The 26,244-nt window shown below is 39.0% G+C and overlaps 1 protein-coding gene across 3 annotated transcripts in view; it reads left to right on the forward strand.

Annotated features, from left to right (window-relative positions):
* The first annotated feature begins 6,408 nt into the window (after nt 1-6,408).
* The window catches only part of zgc:158464 (uncharacterized protein LOC791139 homolog), a 145,477-nt gene continuing 125,641 nt past the window's right edge, over nt 6,409-26,244 (forward strand). The window contains exon 1 of one of the 3 annotated variants that reach the window (XM_058387320.1): nt 6,409-7,153. In XM_058387320.1, the coding sequence (XP_058243303.1) occupies nt 6,686-7,153 (468 nt within the window). In that variant the 5' untranslated portion in view covers nt 6,409-6,685. The remainder of the gene's footprint in view (nt 7,154-26,244) is intronic. The other 2 variants (XM_058387321.1, XM_058387323.1) reach the window with 2 other exon arrangements.

The raw sequence follows: 26,244 nt of genomic DNA on the forward strand, positions 1-26,244 counted from the left end.
AACAAACAGCCATACAAACAAACTATCCAGCCAACCAACTAACCAATCAGGTAAACAGCCAAATAAACAAAACAACCAATCATTCAACCAAGCCCCCAAACAACAAATAAAACAGCCAACCAACCAACTAAATAAACAAACAAACAGCCAAATAAACAAAACAACCAATCATTCAACCAACCAACCAAACAACAAATAAAACAGCCAACCAACCAAACAAACAAACAAACAAATAAACAAACAGGCAAACAGCCAAATAACCAAATCAACCTACCAACCAAACAAACAAACAAATAAACAAAACAACCAACCATTCAACCAACCAAAAAAACCAAACAAACAAACAACCAAACAGGCAAACAGCCAAATAAATAAATCAAACAAACAAACAAACAAACACACAAACAGGCAAACAGCCAAATAAACACATCAACCTACCAACCAACCAAACAAACAAATAAACAGGCAAATAAATAAATCAACCAACCAACCAACCAAACAAACACACAAACAGGCAAACAGCCAAATAAACACATCAACCTACCAACCAACCAAACAAACAAATAAACAGCCAAATAAATAAATCAACCAAACAAACAAACAAACAAACACACAAACAGGCAAACAGCCAAATAAACACATCAACCTACCAACCAACCAAACAAACAAATAAACAGGCAAATAAATAAATCAACCAACCAACCAACCAGACAAACACACAAACAGGCAAACAGCCAAATAAACACATCAACCTACCAACCAACCAAACAAACAAATAAACAGGCAAACAGCCAAATAAACAATACCAACCAACAAAACAAACAGGCAAACAGACAAATAACTATCCAAAACAACTAACTATCCAACCAGTGAGCCAGCCAGACAAAAAATCCCTACTTATACCTACTTACCAACCAAACAAACAAAACAACCAACCAACCAATCAAACAAGTAAACAAACAAACAGCCCAAAAATTAAACAGCCAATCAGCCCAACAGCCCAGTAACCAACCAAATCAAGCAATTAAGCAACCAAAAGTTTGTGCACCCTAAGAACAAATTGAATAATAGAAAGAAATTTCATTTATACCAACATGATTTAATGTGTTTCACAGATGTTCCTGTGTTATAACAAGCAAGAAAAACATAATTGTAACTCCTCCTGAAATCTGTTATACCTCTGCAACACTGCTTGTTTAGTCTTAATCCACTCTTCTTAATAATATCTGTTCTAACTCTTATTTATTTAATTCAGGCCTGTACAGAGAGCATTAACTCCTTTGTTTTGTGCTGATTTTTCTATTTGTAGAAACCTTTGCATTCAGCTGTACCTAAAAGATACGTTATGTAACCTACAGCATTCTTCCTGCATTTATTCGGTCGGTTTACAGTCATTTCACATTGTACAGCATTGTATTTTTGCATTCGTGTGTGAATTCATTTAACATCTTGTGCTTAAAATGTCCTTTTCCACAAATCACCCCTTATAGCTTAGGAAAAATGGACATTTTTCACCACAGCATTCACTCAAGCCTCTGCAAGTCACTTGATCAGCAGGACAAGTTCAACTTATTCTGTATTTTCTCATCTTTATTTTCAATTATATTGATAAAACGGGTCATTTTGAAAGTACAACCTTGGGGAATTCATTTATTAATAATTAAGTTAAAAACGTTAACCACAATGACTGTTTAATGGTTACACACTGAGGAGAGAAATGCAACCTCTCAGCAAAAAAACATGTAAAAATTAAACTAGATATTATGGTGAAATTTCTTATTTTACATTCAGTTTTGATAAATTATAAAGGAAATATTTTATTAAGAATTTAAAACAAACAAACATATATTTAACCAGCAGGACAACCACAACACGACCTGTTCTCACACAAACAACCTTCAATATAAATTGAAATAAATCCAAGAAGGTTATTAAGGCTTCAAGGATATTTTGTTATTTGGAAGCTGTTTTGCATTAAAACTGTACAGTAGTGAAGTTATGGAGTCAGGGGGAAAAAAACGGCCCTCAAAGGCTCTTCAGGGTTAAGCTGCTCACTGTGTTCTGTGATCTTTGCTTAGAGGACATCAACACATTAAAAAGAAATACTGCGTCATAAAAAAGCCATAGTCCCTCTTTGACTATTGCTGTGTGTGTGTGTGTGTGTGTGTGTGAGAGAGAGAGAGAGAGAGTGCGAGTGTGGCATTTCTGTAAAGGGAAATGTCAGCCTCTGGATTATTAAGAGAGCGTGTACAGTATGCCACATGTCGAGGAAACTGCGACAGCTCTTTGGATGACAGCTGTATCCAGGGACACGTTTTTCACTTGTTTAATTTCAGCATTTCGGAAAAGTTGCAGACGAGCTGTCAGGTCACACTGTAATGAGTTAAGGTGCACTGGGGCTTTGGCTACATGGATCCATAAATGAAGTGCAGCTTTTCTTACAATCCATAAAAGCCCAATGTTGATTTAACACCTATGGTGTTTATATAGGTATGTCCGGTTGGACACTGTAGGTGTTGTTGGTGTTAATGCATCGCTAGAGGTTTCCTGGGTTAATCAAACGCTGCTTGCTGAAATTAAATGTCTTGAACTGTTATTTGGTTTTATTCTTCTCAAAGGGAAAGATAACTCTCACTGCTCATAAAGGTGACAATTTACTTGTGCTGATATTGCTCACATGTGGGACTACATTTTTATCAAGCATATACTTGATATCTGATTGGTCCACTTTCTTTAGAGAGGCGGGTTCTCACATTTATAAAGGAGCCTATAGATCAATATGATTGGCATTAGTGATGCAGCAAGCGTTAATTTATTTTATAACAGCATGGTCTGGTGTGTGTGTGTGTTATTCTGCTTCATACCATAATTTGTCGATGTTAATGTATTAACGAATGACACATCAAATTAGATCTATGGAACGTCCGAAAAACTAGTTAGTTCTTGTTCTACCTCACATTATAGCTGTTATAAATATTGGGCCATTCCCTCACTAGCATTTCTCTCTCTCTCTCTCTCTCTCTCTCTCTGTGGGAAAAAAATAATACAGCTAGTACTTTACTGAAAAACCTGATAAACATTACAAAACACAGTAACTGTTACAAATCAAATACAATCAAGACTCTTTCCATAAATGTTTAACAGAAAATGTCAGCACATCATTGATTATAGGTCGCGTCTTGTTAAACTACATGTTTTTATTATCTATTTATTATTAGTTTCCGGTTTTGCGGAGTGCCCACTGTGCGTGAGCTCTTGATGTTGAAACAATAATGTATTCAAATAAACACATCATTCATGTAAGAGCCGGAACTACTTTCCAAACCGTGTTGTTATACGTTATACTGTACACCTTCTGACCAATCAGATTTGTGCATTCAACCGTGCAGCTGAATATACACCGACCAGGCATAACATTATGACCACCTGCCTAATATTGTGTTGGTTCCCTTTTTGCTGCCAAAACAGCCCTGACCCGTCCTGCACTGTCTATTCTGACACCTTTCTATCAGAACCAGCATTAACTTCTTCCGCAATTTGAGCAACAGTAGCTCGTCTGTTGGATCGGATCACACGGGCCAGCCTTCACTTTCCACATGCATCCATGAGCCTTGGTCGCCCATGACCCTGTCACCGGTTCACCACTGTTCCTTCCTTGGACCACTTTTGATAGATACTGACCACTGCAGACCGGGAACACCCCACAAGAGCTGCAGTTTTGGAGATGCTCTGATTCAGTGGTCCAGCCATCACAATTTGGCCCTTCATCAAACTCGCTCAAATCCTTACTCTTGCCCATTTTTCCTTCTTCTAACATCAACTTTGAGGACAAAATGTTCACTTGCTGCCTAATATATCCCACCCACTAACAGGTGCCATGATGAGGAGATCATCAGGTCTTATTCACTTCACCTCTCACTGCTCATAATGTTATGGCTGATCGGTGAATAAACCAGAATTCAAAGAGAAGGTAAAATACAATTTGATAACAAACTGCATTATAGTTTATGATAAAATCTGGCATTTATCAAAATGTCAGTAACAGGCTTATTTGTGTTTAGTTTCTTGAAATGTTATGTCCAAGCTAGGCAGCAAAACAATCAGAGAACTAGCCTAAAACCTGATCTTCACTGTTATGCTAGCTGGCTACTTTAACAGCTCACGAGTTCCTGAGGAAGTGTAACACTGTAGGTCTGTATATAAGGTGACAACAAGCAAACATGTGAGAGACAACCCCAGTGTTTTGAAAAACACAAATTAAACTCGCCGTCTCATCAATCCGGACTAGCCGCGTCTCTCTGTGAAGCGTGTAAATAGCTTATTTGTCGAGTCTCTGAGGAAGGGATCAGATTTTAATTTAAAGTGACTTTAATTTGAGAATTTTCTGTTAGCCAGTGTCACTCACTGCTGCTTCTTCATATCATATATACAGGGTTTTTTATGGTAACCACCAGGGAGGTAAATATAAGCTGCCACCGCTGTTTTAATTCAAATGTAGACAGTAGGATGTGTACAAGGATCTACTCTTATTAATCACTGTATTTTCCTACAATAGATTTTAAATCAACATTTTAAATAAACTTGTTTAAGGACAAAAATCCTAAAAAAAATTACTATGTGAGGATAAATCTGAACAAAAATGTTAAGCTCAGTTTCAATGTGTAGTCATGAGAAATGGTAGATCCTTGCAAAGACCTCTAATGCTATTCGATCCATTAAGCTCCTTAAGAAAGTCATTTTTAAGAAATATAAAGGCAAAAAAATCAGAAAGCATTTTCCTGTAATCAACTTCGGCTGCTTTCTAAACTGAAATAGATACCTCAATAAATCTAGATAAAAACTGAAGTCAGAGCTGTTTATGGAAGAATGGGAGGATTTAACGTGAGCAATCACATTCAGCACTGTGATTTATTAACTTTAACACATTTTTGCATTGTAGACCTCCCTAAAATTTCGATCCTGGTTATGGCGCTGCTCCTTACAGAATCAACATAAGGATATTCGACTATGGATATTTAGTACAATAGGCACTGAGTGTCGTTTCTGCTTCTATAGTTTCTATTGTAGTTTGGTTTTAATCCATTTTTAGCCGTGTGGTGTTTTTGTTATACGAAGTTTGAAGTCTTCTGTTTTGCTCTGGAGCTACGTGGCTCCATATATAACAAGCAGTGATGGCTGGTTGTCATTTGGGATAGGAGGCTAAAATTGAATATCTATCAGTAGCGTGATAATGAAATGATTAGTGTTCGGCAATGCATTGTACCATGATCACTCATCCATGGCATGCTAAGACTAATGCGAAGCAAACATACACACACACACACACACACACACACAAAGATATTCTCTTAATAAAGTGTTTCTAGTCTACAGTGCTTTTAGTTTGAACATTTGTAACCCTTTTGGTCCTTTTTGTGTCATTTGTCATTTAATTTGATAACATGTGCTCCATTTATTTAGTTTTAGTTTCTCCTCCAAATGCATTTTGCGTTAAATAAAAGGATGACATGGTAAATACTCCATCTCGCTCATGTTCATTACACTCGAGACATGCACGTTCTCAGGCACTGATGATGATGTGTTACGGATGTGTCTGAAATGCGTCAGCACAAATAGAGATCAGATCTAGGAAGTGTGTCACTGTGTGCCGTCCCATGACACAACCATCACTGGTGGGCTGCATGTATCTACAGTCTAGGCTAGAAAGAAATCAGCCCTGTCTTCGCTTGTTTATACTAACTTTATTGGTCCTGTTGCACATGATTGTACTGATTGTTTTTCCATCAAATAATCTGATGTGGATAATCTTTTTAGATGCTACCTCCTATAACAAATATGAGAAGGTTGTAGCTGCCAGTTTTTAAATTAGCTTATTATCAGATTTTGATTATGTATAGGATGAATTGTTTCTATAGAAACAATCACATATTAGATTCTATACATATAAACCTGCGATACATATAAATCTGTGCCGGCTGTTAGAGAAAATGACACCTTCTGTCCAATCTGAGTTATAATGAGTTATAACACACAGATGCATTGTTTCCCTTTTATTTATTTTGTTTAATACAAGACAGACTTTCAGTATATTTCAGATGGTAAAATTATTTCCATTAAATGTTTTGTTTTGTGTTAGTTTATCTTCCTCATGTGAGTTCCACTGAGCTGTCAGGGTCGGAGTCGTGTCTCCTTGCTATAGCGCATTGCACAGACAGGCGGAGATCTAGAGCTCCATTCACAAAGCACAAGCTTCCCAGGGTTGCCAGATTGTATCGTTTCTACTTAATTGTGAATATGGCCAACATATTAAATCCTTTGCATAGCAGATAGAATTGAAAAAAAGGTTAAGTTCGTTGCAGGTCGATCAGAGGATTAGGAGGAACAAAATGTTTCAGAGTTAAGTTTCAATCTGGCAACCCCTTTCAGAAAAACTCATAGCAACCTGGCAACCTTGCGCGCATAGAAACGTGGGCTGAGCGCTCGGCGACGCACTCACACAGCCAGAGTTTCCACACATCAGAAAGTGATCGCGGGTCAGAAACGGGCGAGAGAGAGAGAGAGAGCTCGTACCGAAAAGTGTTGCGGATTAACCGAGTTTAACGAATATTGGGAGACTCAGGAGGAACAACGGAAACCCGGAACGGAAACCTCGGCGTGTCGGAGCGGTGAGCGATGCGCTGGCACCATGGCCAAATGGTTCAAGGAGCACCTGGGATTCAAGAGCGCCAAAGCCTCGCCGCCGGCGCCTCCGAGACCGGACTACCGGCACTGCCACGCGGCCGCCGCAGCTTACCAACACGCGGGCACCGGCACCGTAGGCGCGAGCTACCCGAGCGCCGCGCAGCCGGATATCCTCGCCGCGTACAAACTCCAGAAAGAGCTGGACTTCGAGGACCCGTACGCCGCCGGCGCCAACACTTGTTTCACGGGCGCAGCACTCTCGGAGGTGAAGTACGTGTCTCCGAAACACCGGCTCATCAAAGTGGAGACGCTGGAGAGGAGCAGCGCGAGCCCGAGTGTTGGCGGAGGAGGAGGCGGCGGCGGCGGAGGTTCTGGTGGTAGTAGTGGTGGTGGCAGCGCGAGCCAGGCAGCTGTAGGGAGCGCGAGATCTCCCACATCCCCACCCGCCGAGCACGAGACTAAGCAGGACAAGGTGAGCGCGTGGTCTACCTCTACCTGCTTACCTGCAGAGACCAGAATCAGATAAAAAATGCAGAGCAAGGACAGAAAACCCTCTATTTATTTTTCTTATTACTTTAGGACAGATCAGCAACAAACGACAGAATAAACACAGCAACAACATTAAATAAGAAAAGACATAAAACACCAGCGTGAAACTTTTTATAGCAAGTTAATTCCACAGACTGCTTCAGAGCAGATGAACTAGAGTCATGGAGATTATTCCTTGAACTTTCTACCTAGAATACACATTAGATCTAAGGTCAGATTGTTTTGGCTTTGGTTTTGGGGATTTAGTGAATGTTTGGTTTAAAACTCTTTAGTAAAAAGGTCTAGTCAAAGAATGAAATAAATATAATAAGTCAATAATAAAATGTAACATTAGTGATGGTGGGCTGTGATTTCCATCAATGTAACTCACTAACAATAAATAAATAAAAAAACAAGAAAATAAATAAAATATGTAAATACATAAATAAATACATACATGAATAAAACAAGTGAATAAATAAATAAACAAATGAATCAAGTGAATCAATCAATCAGTAAATAAATAACAGGCCCCGTTCATGCACCCCCATGCCCCCCCCCTTGTGCCTCACAGCATCACTTTAACTATCCGCAGACCTAGAGTACACTTCAGCACATCATCCCTCACAAGCCAGCCGGTTCTCCGAGCGGTTCTATATCGCAGGTCCATTGTGGCTAATTTTATGATGATTATTTTATAACGATGATAACTCTGATAACGGTGGATCATTAGGAACTACTGATGATAAAGCCTGGGCAACTTGTAATGGGTTTAGTTTTTCACTCTGATGCCTAGGAAGCTCAACAAGCATGCAAGGTAAAAAAAAAAAAAAAATTCCTGTTAGGAAGATTTAACGTGTAGATTATAAACAGCTCATATTTGAAATAGTTTCGGTTCTGTGTGCATTAGAAGGGAATATAAAGGTGTAGTAGGTGTAATTAATAAATATGATGGCGTTTTTTCCCCCCATTAAAACATGCAACAAAATATATAAATAAAAAAAACTAAAATAAAATTAATAAATAAATCATAGTCACATTCCATATATAACTATTGTGCAAAAAATTTGTTTTCGTTTAAATTTACTATGAAGGCTACGCAGTATCATGGACGCCAAATACAGAAATCAGAAAACGTAATTTCTTATCTTATCTTATCTTATCTTATCTTATCTTATCTTATCTTATCTTATCTTATCTAGACATGAACTTGATCTAACGTTAATTCTTAACAGTGTTCGCTATTAACTGTGTTAAAGTGGTAGAAGCAGAAGTGTGTGGAATCCCGGTGCTTTGCACGTGGTTGCATGGTCAAACCTGCAAAACAAGTTGTTCCTCAGCATGGGTTAATGTCAGGCTTTGACAAGACGTCCTTGCCGTGACATCCATTCACAGGCGTCCTCCGTCACATGAGGAGAAATTTAATCCTAAAGTGTTAGAAAGTGATATTGAATGAATTAAGATTTAGCGAGGCGCCGTTCGTTCTCATACTCTTGCCATGCCTGAGAATCTGACTCACTCGCCATATTGCTTAACACTTGTTGTTCCACTAATCCAACACCAGGACCAGGAACATGTCCCATACACACGCTCACATGTTTGTTTAATTACGTCACTCTGTAGGTGTTTGATTGTGTTCGGAAAACAGCCAGGAATGTTTGAGTTGTGCAAACTGTGTCACTGATCCTAGACTTCCTTTTCCTCTCTATCATACCTGCCGCACCTCTTCTGCAAAGGTGTGGCGCTCACACACACACACACACGCACACACAGTGAGACCCTGAGGTGAACTGAGTGCAGTGTTTCTCAATCTTGCCTTTCTGCTACGCTTGTTCATGTACGTTGTAGTTTTTTGTGTTGTTGTTGTTGTAACACACCCAAAAGATGGATCAGTTTTGCTCCTGCAAGGAGAACTCCAGGAGCAAATAAAACCCACAACAAATTAATAAATGAATAAAGTGAGATAATTTATAGAAATATTAACATTCCATACACCACATACTCCTTTGATGTCTTAATACTATCATTCTAACACATTATCATTTTTATAGTAACAGTTTACACAGTCATTTGTATAGCGGAAACAAAAGCCTGTAATTGTTTATGAGACACTTATTTTTAAGTTTTCTTCCAGTGCGAAACTTTTCAAGACTTCCAGCTTTCTTCATAACACACAACACGAGCCTCGGTTTAATCTTAGTAACATGTGACAGAGAAACAGAAAGGTTAGTGTTATAACATCTGTTTACAACTGCCGTCATGACAGAAAATGGAACTATAACCCGATAAAAAACTCGTTTAACGAATGAAAGATGTTTGCGTGGGCAAGTAGCCAAGGTACGAGAGGAATTGAACACAATGCAGGTTCTGCTCTAGAGAAATAAGTGGCTTTTGTTTATCTGATGATGTTGATGTAATAAGTTATGACAGATTAGCATGTTAGCATCTGTTAATTTACTGTACAATTCATGTGTTTTTATGAATCCGAGTTCTAAGTGGTTGGTTTTGACCTTTTCAGACAGGAGAATAAAGTCATTTGAGTTTTATAATCAATTTCTATACATTAGAAATTAAGCTGTTTTTTGTCTGAAAGAGTTAAGGCAAGCAGGCGTGTTTAGCTAAATTAATTTAGAGTGGAATAAATACTCCGATTTTAAGCTAATGTGGAGGAAAACGATTAAGAAGAGTTTGAAGTACAGAGTTATAGGCCTATCCAAGTTATAGGGATAAATTGTGGTTCTATCTGCCAGACCTACAGGTTGAACTCAAAATCTTCTGGTCATTATCTTAACCATACGACTTAGGCTCTAGTTAGCGGTGTCGAGCTTTCACAGCTAATCACGGCTACCTCACCTTTGACTTTTCCAAATACTGATTAAGACAGTCGACCCACTTATTATTTTTCACGATCAAGTTCCAAAAGCTGCACAGAAGCAGCAAGTCAAATCATTTTCAGCCTTGTTTTTTGTGTTAGCAACAAGCTAGCCAGCTGACCGTGAGGAGTGATGTATATTTAGCTTCTCCAAACAACAAAGTCTAGAGTCAGTGTTTACAGATTTAACACGGGCATGTATCTGTAGGTTGTTTGAGCTAAAGCACATACTTCTTTATGTAGTATAAATCATTCGCTACTGTGTTTACAGTTCATGCTGCGAGCAGCCATGTTGATTTCATTTGTTGAACTCCAAGTTGAGGACACCTACTCCGGGATTGTGGAGGCGTTTATTTTGGTTTTCCTACTCAAAGTATTTTGAATGAATATTTCCTTTTATTCTCACCCCCGGCTTGGGTGTGTGTTTTTTAAACGGTTAAATAGCGCAGTGTTGTTTTTAGGCTATTATACCATGAAAATTTCTTCCCATAGAAAAAATGAAAACAACACCTCTAGCCCCATTTTATAATAGCATGTCTAATTTTTTTCCAGCAACTCAGTAGAAGCTTCTTCACACATGGAGTTAGAGTAGAAACAGATTGCACAGGCAGCATTTTTTGCTCTAATGTTGCTTATTATGGCTGAGGTTAGAAGGGATTAAATGAAAATCACAGCAAACTGTCCAGTTTGTTGTAACGTGTGGCCATTGTGCAGGGTTTGAGTTTGCTCCCTGAGGCACACGCAATCTGTTCTTGTGTGTGTCTATTAAGTGTGATGATGGATGTGATAGATTTGAATCATTGCCTATCAGCATTTTTGAATGGAAAAGTGTGGTGGTATACGCTTATAAAATTACTCCACAATAAGAAACTCGTTATGGATTAGTTCTACAGAAATACACTCTGAATGGTAGCATAGTAGCATCTGGTTGGGTCTGGGTTGAGGCCCTGTGATGAAAAGCTGAAACTTGAGACTACTCCAGTGAGTCTTTGCCTTAAGACACATGCTCTAGGGCTCTTGTTTATCTCAGGGCCCCTGAATCATTCAGGACTTCCCCTCCTTTTGGTGCTTGACATCTAGCTTTTGTTAAGAGTCTGGTATGTTTTGTGAATAAACATGAGTATGAACCATCGACGTTTCACAGGAAGAAGCCGTTTGATGGACCGCTTAACCGCCAACGTGTTTACTCGCCATGAATTATTTAAGGAAAAAAAAACTTCTCAACTATTTTTGGTTTTTAATCCAGTGGATTAAAAAATATCTTCATCCAAAAACCTGCTTGTGTCTTGGTGTTTTGAAGCTGGTGGCCAGAACAGTGTCCAGAAGATATGTTGTGGTGTATTGTTCAGCTCTGTGAGCCATTGGGGGAAGGGGCTGATGTAGAGACATGACCTAAGCCTTGTTATACGTGAGGTAGACTTTATTTAAAATAAAACCCTGTATACTATACATCAAAAGAAGAGGAGTTTTAACAAAGAGCACGTAGACAGCGGAAAATGACCAATACTTCAGTTTCCACACGCACATTATGTTCATTAACCTCATTAGAAAGCAATCAAAGTTTTACGCCGCCTGGGGCTTTAAAGGGGTTCGTACAAGACAAAAAGACTAACACAAAGCCGTACAGCTGAGTGAACCTTATCTCCATGTTCTGGCTTGTACTGCAGTTCGATCTGTAAACTGTGGTTTTGGCTAGTTTAGCTTTTTAGTGTTTTTGTGCACTGTTCCAACCCCACATTAGGAAATTATGGTGTGTGTAATTAAAAACCGGATCTGGTCTCCAGATAAGTGAAGTCCTGCTGTCTTTGGATCACAGCGAAGACTGAACCTTGAAATGAGTAGGGGAATGTTGTGTATGTTGGCGAACGTTGTTATTAGCGTTGATGTAGAACTGGAGAGGCTAGTTTATCCAGATCAATGAATAATACGGTGCTGAACTTTGGACAGCCATGTAAACAGTGTGAACTTTGTAGTAAGGAATTGATGTAGGTTTACAATAATAATAATTAATAATAATAATAATAATAATAATAAAATAAAATTCACGTATTTTTTTATATAGCTTTACACAGCTTCATAAAGTTTCAGATTAAAATATTTACAATAAAAACTATCTATAATAATTATACCTATAATATAAATTTGCCATTAATTGTGTTTACAACACAGGTAATAATAAACATTATATTAAATATAAAATATATTAAATTTAGATTAATTTAAGCCAATTTTAAAGCGAGTTTCTAGACATTATGACAAATTGCAAGCATGAAAATTTCTTACTGGCCAAAATGATAAAGTATCTTATTTTAAGAGTTTTTATCATCAGTATACTTAGACATTTTCAATTTTTTCAAATTTTATACATATGTTCTAATTTTATATTCCAGATATATATTTTGCAGTGAGTAGAAGCTACTGCAAATATGGTTCCTGCCAGTTCTAGTTTGGGGGTGTGGCTTTGGGGAGGGGCAAGGGTGCAAAGAGGGAGGGGCTACAGCTAGTTTTAGCTAAATAGTATTTACTATAATACTATAGACTTTACCTTTAAGCCTTTGTTGGATATCATGAATAACAAAATCGATCACTGATGCATTAAGTAGCAGGAAAAAGGAAAGGAAATTATGTCATGCCTAAATAGTGAGTCACATTTGGCTGGCTATCACATGTCTGCCCTGAGAGACTGACACTCTCTCATCCTCTGGGCACTGCAGAAATGCCAAGTGATAATTAAATTTCTTCACTAGCCGTAGCTAATTATATAACCGTTTACCCAATGCTCAGAATGCCAATAGCTGTGTCTGTTCTATATAACAATGAGCTTGAAAACAACAGCAATAGAGCCTTCGGTCAAGTTGCTTTAAAATGCCGAGTGACTAACGGAAGCTTGTTGGACTGTAATGCGATGGCAGGATTTGAGGTGGAAATGAAGCGGTACAGGACCGTTATTGCCATCATTAGCATTCGAAATGCATGGCGAAGCACCAAACTTAACTGTTCAACACGGTTTAGGTCTTAGCTCTTGGCATTATTACTCTTAATGTGTTTTGGTTTATAACAATCAGGCCTTCATGAGTGACTGAGTTTAGTAGATTATCAATTAGCATCTTGCTGTAGTGCTAATTAACACCGCCGTACCCCCCCGGTGCACACACTCTGCTTTCTTCACTCTCAGCACAAAGTGGTCAAGGACTTCTCAAAGTGAATTAGTCAAACATAAACAGCAGATAATGGGAGCAAACAAACTCTTTGAATGCAAACAAGTACATGTACACGTGCACATATTCGCACACCGCCTGACCTTGCACATGCCCGGCATTTTGTTTACATTTTTCTCTCTAAGGTGTGTTTACCTCATTTGCCCGTGCAGTTAAGTTAATAGCAATTTTCAGGCTCCTTTATCATCTAAATACGGCAGTGGACATTAAACATCGGACAAGAAGGCGAAGAAGTAATTTTTAGCCAACTTACTAGTATAAATATTTGCTTTGTATTTTAGCGGGTTACTATGTATACATTGCTACAACATCTTTGGCTAATATTTTGGCTGCTAGTCACGTTCCGCTAGCCTGTCATGAGGTAAAAATATTACCCTGGTCAGAGTATTGACCTGTAAAATGTCTGCTTAAGCGAAAAGGTTTGATTCCTAAGCAGGTTTGTATAAGGTATCATGTTTGTCCCCATGACAAAACCTGTCATGACATTTCAGCATGTCTTTGGCTAATTTTTTGAATCATAGACCCTATGCTAGTATCGCATTAAAACCTGAGGCTGGTTTAATTAGCAACCTTTGAGATTTCCGGAAAAGTGGGCAAGACTGATCTTTAAAGTTCTCTGTGTAATTAATCATCCACAAAAAACCAAACAAAAGCAAATATTTAGCTAATATTTTGACGTTTAGTCACACTCTGCTAGCACAGCGAAGCTAGCTTTACCTGAGGTAAAACTACCACTCTGGGTGGAGGAGAGAATGATCTCTCAACATCGCTGCATAACAATTTATGGTTGTAGCCACAAAAGGCTTAACATTTTGGCTATTGGACACACTCTTCTAGCAAATCATGCACCTTAAAACGTCACTTATATCAAACTGTGGTAAAAATTTATCTCGGGTCTGATTAATGGCCTGTATGATTTCTGGAAAAATGTGTGGGGGATTTGACCTCTGAGAAACTTGGATAATAAAACGTTGTCAGCAGGTTTTTGGGTAATATTTGGCTTTTAGTCACACAGTAGCATAGCATGCACCTAAGTGAGGTAAAAAATGACTCGGGTCTGAACAACATCCTGTGAAAGTGTAGTATAGATCACTCGCTGTATTTTCTTGCTTCTTTATGCTGTTTCCTGATATTGTAGCAGCTAGCTAGTAGTACTTCTAGGCGTATAATATCTTCAAGTGATTGCTACTGTCATAAAATGTTTAATAAACTGTTATAGCTTTCTTTCCGGAATATTCTTTTGCTACTAGATGCTGATTTAAAAACATAATTCATTAATGTATGCGTTATGTTCTAATAATCAATCACTGTCCCTATTTTGTGCCTATCCCTAGTTAATACTACGGCAATGCTAACTATGCGGTTCACATTAGCATGAAGGGTTTAGATCAATATTTATAAAATCAATATTTATATGGAGTGAACGCCACGAAGCTTCATGGCTGATTAGCAAAAATGTGTTTGTTTTACTAATAGTCCGTTAAGTCTACTGGAAAGCCGAGAGAAGCCGTGACATAAAAGGTGGATCAAATGTCTAATAGTGGCTTAATAGAGGTAAATGCATCTTACAGCCTTCTGAGAGTTGCATCAGTAATCAGTTATTTCATTTACATCTCTACCAAGCTTAATACCTAAAGCTGATGTAAGCATTTTTCTTTAAAACAAGATTGATTCTTATTAAAAGAGAATGGGAAAAATACAAAGTAGATATGAATTATAAATATTTGGCACACGTCCCAAAAAAAAAAACCCTGCAGTAGTGCTAGAGATGCTATTCTGTTGATAAACTCATTATATTTGATGATCCACCGTGTGACTAATAAACGAAGACATGCCATAACTTTGTTATCTTTGGGGTAACGGAGGTTGATTGCATAGTCAGCTAAAAGTTTATTTTTTAATATCTTGGCTCGAAGGTGTATTTATGTCAGAACACGAGCAAAGTGTTGCAATCCCTCGGGTTCTACGCAGGATTCTTCCTCCGCTTGGAATATCCGTTTATAGAAGAGCTTTTAGGTCTGTAGTGTCGAGCTGACTCTCTGACATGTTAGCGAGAAATGTTTTTGTAGATTATTCTCCTTCCATGCTCTCTCAAATGGCGCAGAGTAATGCAAGAGCTGGTAAGCTAAGGGGGGGACATTGTTGCAGGGACGTTACGTAGGTGTAAATACACCTGATTATTCGTGCCACATTTGATAACCAAATTTTTTCCCACACATGGGATGCTGAATGCTCTTTTGCGTGCACCAAAAAAATCAACATTATATTTTAAATTGTGTTGCATTTAGATTTATGTCCATTTCTTTTAAAGCACACAGCTATCCAAACAACTTGAACACAGCAATGGGATTCATTATGTGAGGAAATCACATTCAGGTTGCAGACATTTTTAGTCAGATTGAATGTTTTTAACTTGTTAAACTCGCTGATCTTTGCACTAACATATCTGGAAGGTTCTGGCTCTTGGTGTAAATTCAGCCACAGCCACATCTGATGAGTTTTCCCAAGCCGCCACACATATATATGGATGGCTAAAGATTTACATTTCTGGCATTTTGCAGAGCCCTTATCCAGAGCGTCTTACAATTTATCTCATTTTATACAACTGAGCAATTGAGGGTTAAGGGTCTTGCTCAGGGGTCCAGCAGTGGCAGCTTGGTGGACCTGGGATTTGAACACCTTAACCACTAAGCTATCCCCAAATACACGTACATGATAGCTTCCATGTACAATCGCAATAAAAGTCCTTCTGGAAGACCTGAATATACACATTGTTTGATGTCCTAAGAAACAGTAATGAAATGAGTCAGCTTTCGACTAACACACCGTTTGGATAAATATAGAGTAAATGTTCAGCATTTAAGGAGCTTTATGAAAGGTTACACATTTCCGTAAAATCAAAACCAACCGTTAGTCACATCCTTAACCAGAAATCATTTGGAAGTGTTAGAAGAAACCGACAACATGCTCAAAAAAAAAACCTCCAGTTTTGGTGATTCCAATTAGGCCAAAGGAACAAAGTTCACACTGAACAAAGTTGGTATATAAAACCAAAATCTCACCACTCTCCACCTGAACCTCAACCTCCACCATCATCAGCAGGATTATTTTCTGAGAAATGTCACGTTGCATTGCGCCAAAGTTAACACGACCCTAATGACTAACGTACAGTAATCATGAAAGATGAGTGTAATTGGTGAGCAAGGTGAGTGCTGTATTAAACAGTTAAACAGCTCTACTGTGAAGTTTAAAGACACCGAAAACAACACATCAAAATCCTAGCTTTTGATGTGGCAACCATGCTTTGCATAAACCAACAGGAAACGATGAACAATACAAGAAGTTGGTTAAGGGTTATCAGTAGATTTACATATTACCCGATGCCTGAGTACTCATTCGAACGCCGAGTGCACTGAGCATGTTGTTAAACTCTTATCCGAGTACATGATGGCTGGATTCCAAAAGGGCATAATCATAACACAGAGATTATATTTAAAGCTATTAAAACAATGTGAGCGTAGTTTAAATGAGCGTGAAGCTAAAATACACTCCCTGTATTACAGCATTTATTACACATGTATTACTCACTTGTTAGCTTTCAGAATCCTGGTTTTGCTTATAATTTCACACCAACAGGTTGCATGTTTATGTCTGATGATATTACGCTTTGTTATATTATTGTGATATTATTCTGCGTAACCCATAATGCACTTATTATAGCCTTATGGCTATAAATAAGTAAGTAACTAAATAAGTAAGGCTAAAGTTTTCTTCAATTAGGAAGTGTTTTTGTTTTTGGAAGGAGTCTCCAGTGTCAGTGCATCAGTGAGATCAACCTTACTTGAGGGAATCTTTAAAGCTCAGACATATCTATTTAGGAATTATTTTTACAGTGAAAGCTTGTTGGATAGAATTTCCAACCCTCAGTGAGAATACGTGGTGTTTCTTGTTTGGCAGCGGACACCGTGTGTCCGGTTTTCTCAGTGGCTATGGCAACAGCGACACACATTTTGCTGTGATGAGGCAGTGTTTTTTTTGTTTTTTTTTTGTTGCTGTTGTGTGAACTTGTGAAATGTAATTGAATGTGTGTTGAGGGAAGGCACGAGACAGCCGGCTTTGTCTGGAAGACTGCATGTATTAGCACAAATACCCCAGACATCCGTCACCATTTCGTTAGACAAGCTGGTTGACATTTGCTCTACCGCAAAAAGGAAACAAAACTCGGAGTACTCCTACACGCACCTTTTTTTTTTTTTTTTTGGAGAAGACCTTTCTTCATAATTCACGCTCATCCTTCCTGGAAGTGTCAGCGGTGGTTAAGTGAGGGAGAAAACTCCTCCCATGCATGACCACGAGTCAGGAGCAGTTGTGGTTTGGTTTTCGCAGGAACGCTCGAAATTTCTGAGTTAAAATAGCTTCATTCATAAGCTTTCTGAGGTCGAGGATGACGCCACCCAGTTTAAATACTACCAGGCCGTTACCATCGCTGCGTTTTGGAATGTACTGCGGATAAGGTCATGAGAGTTTGTGATGTTTTACCAGGCCTGAATTTACTTCAGACCTAAATTTACAAGGTTTACACAGTTGTCCCTGGAGCACCTGTGTCTGAACACGATCCAGGTTAAATGGAGCTAAACTGCGCTCGTTCCTCTTTCCTTCCCAGATTAAAGGCTTCGCTAGCTGACTGTTCAGTCAATGAGATCAGGGTCATGCAAGCTTCTTTTTTTTTTTAGAATGGTTTGTACCAGGTGAACCCGCAGGAAAGCACAAATAATCTGAACACCGGGACTTAGTTCAAGCTTGAAGGTGCATATCTGGAAAAAATGGAAAAGACAGGGAGGAAGAAAAAAAAATAAAAGGCCAGCAGTGCGGGTGGAGTGTGAGGAACAGGAGGTATTTTTAACCACTACTCTGGAAACATGGAGCCTGGCCTCATGTGAGAGCACATGGACGCCTCTGGTTATGTAATTGGCTTGTGTATCTCATAGGAGGAGCTATCCTTAGTCAGGAGTTTTGGTTAAAAAATAGCATTGACCTCTACTTTTAGCTGGATAGATGCCTCATTGTGCAGTTATGTCTATATTTAGGCTAAACATCAGAACTAATTCTAGTACTAAATGCCTACATATTTGAAATACCAAACTTTCACGTAGATGCTAGCTGTGTTTTTGTTTATCTATTTTTATTTTATGAGGGCCACATAGCAAGTCGTAAACTAGCACTTAGCACCGGAGACCATATTCCAGCTTTTGTTTTTTTAAGCATGTTTCTGGCTGACGCAGAGGCGGATGAAGTAAACTAGGCGTCGTTTTGCTTGCAGTTGCTGGAAATAAAGGCCAAGAGGGTTTTGCTCCAGGATTAAGGAAGCACTCTCTTCCTGACAGGAAGTGTTTACGGCTCGCTGACATTCCCTTTCGGCTGTGCAAGTCCGTTTCTATCCAAACGAATTAGATGGGGAGTGGCGATCTCCCTCCCTAAACCCGGTCAGCATCTTTTACTTTGACATCTGGTACTTCAGCTAAATCAGAGTCCAATCTCGAGTGCTTCAGGCTGCACTTTACTTTCCTAAAGTAGTGTGTACCGCTGGCTGAGACGCTGAAAGTCCACTTGATTTGATGGAAGCTTTGATTAGTTTTGATGGAGCTGTGGTATTATGGGGTTGTGTTGGATGGACTTGGGCCTGCTCACACAAAGCCATGTTTATACATTGTATTGTGACAGATTTCTAGAAAATCCAGAAAACGAAAACAGTAGTTCAGTTTTGTTTGAAAGAAATTGCAAAGATTTCTGAATCATTTTGCAAATGTTTACAACCTCAAGAGCATTCCACTGAATTAATATTTAATTTAATTCATGCACTCATCTTTAAATGGTAAAGCGAGAGAGCATCACTTTGGATGGATTTTAACTTTACAGAGAGGGTTTCTGGGAAACTCCCACACCCAGAACCCTCTTACTTCTTTTCATAAAACGTTATACGAATAAAAATATATAAAACCCCAAGCCAAAAAAAAAACCCCTCCTACATAAAGAATGTAAAACTGGTACAAGAATAGAACACGATGTCCGATCAGGGATGACGAGAGAAAGCTTGTCGCGTGATCGTCTACCGCGTACTTTGCATTTTTATCTTTTGCATCATCTTAGAAAAGCATTCCTATTGTGCAATACCTCAATACAATAGTGTGCAAAGATAAATACCAATGATGTCACTAGTTTGTAGGTAGTAATGGACGTGTGTGTAATGTAGTATAATGTAGGATGCTACGTATAATGTTCATTAAGTGATGCTTCCAGTTAGTTGGGATTTTTTTTATTTGGTAATATTTATTTCTCTTGGTGTCTCTAGCTATCTATTGGTCGCTTGTGGAGAACACAGCCTATGGCATAAGCATGGACCATACAGCATGGATGATCGCAAGGACAGGAACTGATGGTGCTAATTACTGTAGGCATCTTAGGTTTTTCAAGTACATCTCAGGGATTCTCAAAGGGATTGCTCAAAATAGACAGATCTAAGTGCTAAATGTTTATGAAATGGCTGAACTCCAGTTTTTTAATCATGAACCGTGGCAGCGTCTTTAGCAAATCTTTTGTTGCAGCTAATCACAGGCTCAAGACAGCTCATCAGACCAGATCTGAGCCTCAGGGCTAAAGATATTATAATTATTATGTCATACTAGACAATATCTGATTGCATTTTGATAGATAGATAGATAGATAGATAGATAGATAGATAGATAGATAGATAGATAGATAGATAGATAGATAGATAGATAGATAGATAGATAGATAGATAGATAGATAGATAGATAGATAGATAGATAGATAGATAGATAGATAGATAGATAGATTCCTTCACCTTGCATGCCTTTTCTATTTTTGCTCCTCGATCACGTGCCTCCTTGCACTCTTTCTTCTCTGGGGCTAACCGAGGTCACGCCATTTCCTCCTGTAATCAAGAGATCCGCACAGTAACCTCGAGCCATCCTCCTCTGCCTCATACCACGGCTGTCGTTCGCTTTTCCCGAAACATAATGAGGAAGCCTGTTGAAAGTAAATCAAATTAAGGCATGTAGAGTGTAAGAGCTGAGTTCTCCTGAGTTACTGCACTAACATGGAGACACAGGAAGGAAATGGAAGTCAGTCATGCATGCCTCACAGTGTGAACAATGTTTAACAGCTCGGTTTAATCTGGATCTCCAGTATTTACCCAACATAAACCTCCAGTTTCGTACCCTCCAGTCCCATCTCCATTCCTCAAAAATTCCAGCTTTCCAATCTGTCTGAGAGAGAAGGACAGAACGGCGAGAGGAAATTGGATTTTGTCAAGCGTGTCCCTTAGTGCTTAATCTTGAATGTCTGCGGTGTATTAAAAGTGCTATAATCTGCACTCCAGTCAATAGAAAGTACTGAGTTGTGTTGGCGAGGGCAAAGAGGTGCTCGAACGCCCCGAGGAATAAAAGCCAAGGGAGAATTGGACGCTGGCCTGTAATAATGGAGCGGAGATGCAAACAAAAGTAAATTTGACTTTAAGTGTCGCTGCAGAGGGATTCGGCTAGATGAGACGAGGCGAAGAAGGTTCAACTTCCAGTCGATATCTATGGCAGATTGTACGACTTGATGTTTGAAATCATGAGCAACGTTTTTTTCTGGAGGAAATTTGCTCCTGTTTGGTTGTGTCCATGTTCAGCATTGAGTGTCTTTTACTCCACAGTGGTTAATATGAAGCTCATATCAAAGTAGACACTCAGGGATTTAAGAATTTGTAGAATTGTATAAGTATTTGAAATATTTTGATGGAAAAGTTTTTAAAAAAATCTCCAAAATGACAGACTCAGAGAGAGAGAGGGGCAGACAGACAGAGTGAGACAGAGAGACAGACAGACAGAGAGAGAGAGATACAGAAAGACAGACAGACAGAGAGAAATACAGGCAGTCAGATAAAGAGACAGACACAGAGAAAGACAGACAGACAGATGACAGAGAGAGAGAGCGGGAGAGAGAGAGAGAGACAGATGGAAAGACACAGTTAGAGAGACAGAGTGAGAAAGACCGACAGAGAGAGACAGACAGAGAGGAAAACAGTGTTTGTTCATAAAATTTGAAGACGTTATCTTTAGACACTAAAATTCTGTGTAAGGTTATCCAACAGAGGGAAAAACACACGTCTTACACTGAAAGCCAACAGATTCCTGACTCATTTTAGATCAGACTCGCGGCCATAAAATAATTTCGTTTGTTTATTCTAATTGAAAATGTCCGATAAGTGGATTTCCATTTTGCTGGTGGAATGCTGGAATGCTGTGTAAAAAAAAAAAAAGGGTTAAAGCTCAGGTCTAGGGTTAAAGCTCCATCCATCCATCCATCCATCTATCCAAGCTCAGGTTGCACTGGGTCTGAATGAGTTTCATCCACTTTTCTTCCACCTTTTCTCTCAAAAACATTCTGGTAGGTTGGAATAGCTCCTATTTTTTAATGAGTGTGTGTGTGTGTGTGTGTGTGTGTGTGCATGGTGTCCAATCTAGTGTGTATTCCTAACTCAGCCCCCGAGATCCATAACGCCTCGGACCAGGATAAAGCGCTAACTTATGATGAATGATGAGACTGTGAGGGACTGAACATTTGTTCGTGTTTAGCTTCAGTAGACCTCTCCGATATTTCAGAACCCAGTTGCTAAAATAAATATAAGGAAGCAAGCTTTTCCAATTCATCTGCTGAAGATAAATAATTTGTTCGTTCACTTCTTTCCAATTCCTTCACACCAGATAAATAAGTCATTCCCTCATTTTCTTTAATTTATGAGGTGGAGATGAATAATTTCTTTCCATTTTTCATTCCTTTGTATTTGTTCATTCGTGTCCACATGATATATTATTTTCTTTGATTTCCTTAATTAGTGTAGAATAATACAAATGTTCCATGCATGGATACTGGAAAGATCTATGCACCATAGAATGCAATTTTATCCAAAGTTCTGAAACATACCTTGCTCTTCTGAATCACGACCCAGTAACTACGCCATCTTTTTTCCTGTTATACTGTAATCAGTGCATCTAATCAATGCATCTCCAAGATTTAAACAATTCAGTCATGATCCAAAATATACAATGTTCCTTTCTTCATGCTAGTCCTTCCTTCCTTCCTTCCTTCCTTCCTTCCTTTCCTTTCCTTTCCTTTCCGTTCCTTTCCTTTCCTTTCCTTTCCTTTCCTTTCCTTTCCTTTCCTTTCCTTTCCTTTCCTTTCCTTTCCTTTCCTTTCCTTTCCTTTCCTTTCCTTTCCTTTCCTTTCCTTTCCTTTCCTTTCCTTTTCCTTTTCCTGTCCACTTTTCTTTAACCCTTTTCCATGGTCCTTTCCTTTCCTTTCCTTCCTTCCTTCCTTCCTTCCTTCCTTCCTTCCTTCCTTCCTTCCTTCCTTCCTTCCTTCCTTCCTTCCTTCCTTCTGTCTGTCCATCCAGTCCTTTTGTTTCTTTCTGTCCCTTCCTTCCTTCCTTCCTTCCTTCCTTCCAGTCCTTTCCTTCCTTCCTTCCTTCCTTCCAGTCCTTTCCTTCCTTCCTTCCTTCCTTCCTTCTTTCCTTCCTTGCTTCCAGATCCATCCATCCATCCATGTCAAAAATCAGATCTTGGAAACAGTGTCTCGTCTTGTGTTGAGATCTCCTGCTAAAGTGTTACCTTTATAAAGTATTATTTAAATCCTTGCCCCATCACAACCTGTGAGTCACGACGAACATGGCCGAGAACAAAATCACCACTACTTTTTTGATGTCTATGGCCAGTTTTGTCCACTTCAAACACACACTTTTACTCAGAACGCTGGCCACTCAGATTGAAAACACAGGGCAGAAGTGAGATTTCGATTCTGAAAGATTTTGTGTGTTTAATGCCTCCTCTCAGTGATGTGAAGAGGCCCTCAGAGACTCGCCGGGAGAAAGCCACTCCACGTGTGTACACACTCGTAAACCTGTAGTTTTATGTCGCCGAGTCCTGACGCAGCAGACAGTAAATAAGTCAACGCGAGATGAGCCGGAGCTTTCCGGTGACACAGATGGCGAGGACACGGCGAGGGAGATTAATGGCTCAACACGTCGAGTTGTGTATCACTGTGTCTCTCACAAGCCAGTGGTGAAACATCTTGCAAACATTTGCATACATGTTTAATACAGTTTCACTTTAAATAAATTATAGTTTTGTTCTTTTGTGCCTTTTTTTTTTTTTTTTTTTTTAAACATTTTAGCGGGTGCAGCCGAATTCAAAAAATACACTGTAGTGCTAATCAGCTGCAGATTAAAAGCCTTCAGTATTGTTATTTTCCTTTTAATGAGCAAATGATTGGAATTTAACCCTTCGAGATCTGAAGCTTTTTTTGATGTTGAACGCTTCAAATGCATTTACAAATTTTTCTTCAGCACAAGCGATAGCCAAGCCGATATGACCTGATCTTTTTTTTTTTTTTAGACCGGCAGACAGACAGACACAGAGAGAGAGAGCGCGAGAGAGAGAGACAGACACAGTGAGTGAGAGAGAGAGAGAGAGAGAGAGAGAGAGAGAGACAGACAGACAGACAGAGAGTAAGACAGACAGACACAGAGAGAGAGAGAGCGAGAGAGAGAGACAGACACAGAGAGAGAGAGAGACACAGACAGACACAGTGAGAGAAAAAGAGAGACAGAGAGAGACAGTCAGACAGACAGACCCTGAAAGAGTGAGAGAGAGTGAGTGAGAGACAGAGAAAGAGTGAGTGAGAGACAGAGAAAGAGATAGAGACAGACACAGAGAGACATTGAGAGAGAGAGAGACAGACAGACACAGACAGTGAGAGAGAGAGAGAGAGAGACTGACAAAGAGAGACAGTGAGAGAGAGACAGACAGAGAGACAGTGAGAAAGACAGACAGAGAGAGACAGACACAGAGAGACAGTGAGAGAGACAGACAGAGAGACAGTGAAAGTGTGAGAGAGAGTCAGACAGACTGAGTGAGTGAGGGACAGACAGTGAAAGAGTGAGAGAGATTCAGACAGAGAGAGAGAGACAGAGAGAGAGAGACAGACAGACAGACAGACCTAGAGAGACAGAGAGAGAGGGAGAGAGAGAATTTTAGAGTGGGACAGTGAAGGAGTGCAGTTATACTACTATAAGACTCCACTTTAATCGTTACAGGAAGTAGAAAGTCTTTTATTCCTTCCATTCAGTACTCTGAGCAGCCGTGACTGTTTATAAGATCTAACACTAAACCTTCCTCTCTGAAAGAAACTCGTCCTCTACAGATTTCAGCTGTAGTGTCCAGTGATGTTGATGTGGGAGAAACACACATCACCCAGCTGACCAGCAACAATGTCATTGCTTTACCTCTGAGTATCACTTCCACTTAAATCTATCAGCTGACTGGGCCTTTATTGCTAAATTGCCTCCTCTAAACTGCTGCAGGTAGCACTTTCCTCTTTCCTCTCTTTTCCTCACCTCCACTGCATTTGTTCAGCTTTTAATGCTAAAATGTCCGGCTGAAGCATCTTTAGCAAAAATGCATGTACAAAGCAGCTTTATTTACCATTCCTATCCCTTTCTTTCTTTCTTTCTTTCTTTCTTTCTTTCTTTCTTTCTTTCTTTCTTTCTTTCTTTCTTTCTTTCTTTCTTTCTTTCTTTGTATTCCTTCTTTCCTTCCTTCCTTCCTTCCTGCTAGTCCCTTCCTTCCTTCCTTCCTTCCTTCCTTCCTGGGACTCCTTCCTTCTTTCTTTTCTTCTTTCATTCCATTTAAAAAGACATTTGTAAAGTCTTCCTTCCTTCCTTCCTTCCTTGCATCCATCCATCCATCCATCCAGTTTTCTTGTTCACGAATGACAATTTAATAGAGAATATATAGGTAGAAAAGGCGTAAATTAATGATGATAACTGGATTAGCCGTCTTGCCGGATCTCTTGAGCGTCCACTTTGGCAGCCGTTTTGATCCTCCTGCCAGCTGCTGCGTTCTTTCCTGCCTCGATTAGTCGTTTTTAAGATACATTACATAAAATGTGGCTTCCAGATGACCCTCATGAAAATGCCACTGAGGAAATCACTGGCATTTCCTGTGATTATCATGACTGAGGAACGACTCAACATGGGTTTTATTTGAGGATAATCTGTTCTATAAGTCCACACCTTAACATTGTGTCCATAAGAACAGAGCTTTTTCATTGAATTTCATATTAATTACGTTGTAAGAAAAGTTCTGGTTGCGAATTATTCTTGTATGATTACTGTAACAAATTAAGTAATTTAGGAAAAGATTCTTCCTTAAACAGTTGTACTTGTCTAATAAATGGACTTTTTTGCTGCAAACCTTTTCTGAAAATAAAGCTGTTGGTTATAGGATTCACAAAAATATCCCTTTTCTAAAATACCTCATCTTAGGTTTTGGAAATAGGGACAGTCTGTCACAATTGTTAGCCAAATTATCACTTCTTTTTACATTTAGTTCAGTTTTATATGATTTTCAGGTTTAAAATTATTTTTTTAGATAATTTTGACAATTTTTTGTAGTCACTGTTTTTTATATTCTATAATTTTTTGGGAAAAAAAATCCATCAAGTTGTTTTTTTAACCAAGTTGAGCTGCTGTACTTTACAAACTAATAAAATTACTTAAATCTAGAACCAACAATGGATGTACAGTTGTTCTTCAACTGGAAAGCTAAAAGGTTCTATGAAGCACCATACTGTAGAACTATAAAAATGTGTTCCAGGAAGAACCTGTTCTTACAGCTAAGAACCCTTAACTACCCTGAAGAACTTCCTGAAGAACTGGGGAACCTGTTCATGCAGCTAAGAAACCTTAACTATCCTGAAGAACTTCCCGAAGAACCAGGATACCTTTTCATACAGCTAAGAACCCTTAACTATCCTGAAGAACTTCCTGAAGAACCAGGGAACCTGTTCTTAAAGCTAAGAACCCTTAACTATCCTGAAGAACTT

Source organism: Hemibagrus wyckioides, linkage group LG04, assembly GCF_019097595.1.
Source record: "Hemibagrus wyckioides isolate EC202008001 linkage group LG04, SWU_Hwy_1.0, whole genome shotgun sequence".
NCBI classification, from domain to species: Eukaryota; Metazoa; Chordata; class Actinopteri; order Siluriformes; family Bagridae; genus Hemibagrus; species Hemibagrus wyckioides.